Raw genomic sequence first — 1,273 nt, 5'->3', positions numbered from 1 at the left:
ATTTTTGGAAGTAAATCTCCAAGTCTTTCTTTTTAGTCTAGTCTAGAAGCTACTCTGAAACATGTTCAACATCATGAAAACCTTCACTGACAAATGGTCAGGGAATCCGGAGCAGAAAGCCTCATTTTTCTCCCTTGAAACTGTTGGTAGTCTCGAACTGCTGGCCTTGAGATTAGCAGATGGACTTGTAACCACTACACTACCAGAGCTCCTTCATGGAAGGTGAGAATTCTACCACTAAACTGCCACTAGCCTCCACCACTGGCTTCTCCTTTTCCTGGTCCCCATCCCTGCCACCCCCACCCCCATCCTCACCCCCACGCTTTCTGGGTAGATCTATTAAACTCCTCTTCATTCTTCCAGCCTCAGAGCTAACATCATCTCTTCCAAGAAGCCTTCTTTCCAAATCAAGTTGTTCCATTTCCCCGGACGCTTGTTGATTATTGTTAAGTAACTTTGAATCGCTTCTTCTTCATAGTGACCCTGTACAAGGTTTCCAAGGAGAGGCTGGTGGGTTTATTCTGTGTTGCCCCACCTGGGCCCTAGACATACTAATATTTAGCACTTTCTGTGTCATATTGCTTGCATGTTTACTTCCTCCAGAAAGGATGGCACATAACGATGCTCAATAGCTTTTGTTGAATTAGTGAAAAGGTGGTGGCTATGGACACCCTAGCACTCACATCACATCATCTTCTCTAGTCCCTCCCCACCATGGCTATGAAAGCTCAGTGAACATCCACTTACTGGCTGGGGGAGGGGCTCCGGAGGTAGCGGGCCTGCACTGCCCTCACATCAGCTTCATCAGCTTCACTTGGGACTACCTGCTCTTCCTCTGGGTCTCCACTGGTCGCCATGACAGCCTCTGTAAGGTTGAAGCAGTGAGGGAGGGGGCAGTAAGGGTTCAGGTTCTAGAAGTTTTAGCGAGAGTGCATGGTGTTTCAGCTGGGCTAGGAACAGGAAAGTGGCCACATGCCAATGCCAAAGTAAGTTCACAATACAAGGCAATCTGTGAGGTACACAGGGCAGGTATCATTGTCTCCATCTGCCAAATGAAAGTGTGGGAAAGCAGAAGGGACTTAGCCTTGGTGGCTAAAGGACCAGCAGGGAAAACCCAGTCAGATCCGGCCCAGCTTCTTTCACCAGGACACCATGTAGCACACCCCAGTTGTGTTAACACTGTGTTAACACTCACACACACACTTACACTCAGACTCTCTTGTGCGCATACACACTCACACACCCATACTGACACATATGAACACCCCTTTGT

The 1,273-nt window shown here is 48.2% G+C and overlaps 1 protein-coding gene across 1 annotated transcript in view; it reads right to left on the bottom strand.

Moving 5' to 3' along the window:
• The window catches only part of DUSP27 (dual specificity phosphatase 27 (putative)), a 54,398-nt gene extending 53,541 nt beyond the window's left edge, over positions 1 to 857 (bottom strand). Inside the window, exon 1 of the mRNA XM_006875994.1 lies at positions 748 to 857. Coding sequence (XP_006876056.1) covers positions 748 to 857 — 110 coding nt within the window. The remainder of the gene's footprint in view (positions 1 to 747) is intronic.
• Between the last annotated feature and the right edge of the window lie 416 nt (positions 858 to 1,273).

Source organism: Chrysochloris asiatica, unplaced genomic scaffold (genome assembly GCF_000296735.1).
Source record: "Chrysochloris asiatica unplaced genomic scaffold, ChrAsi1.0 scaffold00349, whole genome shotgun sequence".
Lineage (NCBI taxonomy): Eukaryota > Metazoa > Chordata > Mammalia > Afrosoricida > Chrysochloridae > Chrysochloris > Chrysochloris asiatica.
This window is presented reverse-complemented; position numbering and strand designations above follow the sequence as displayed.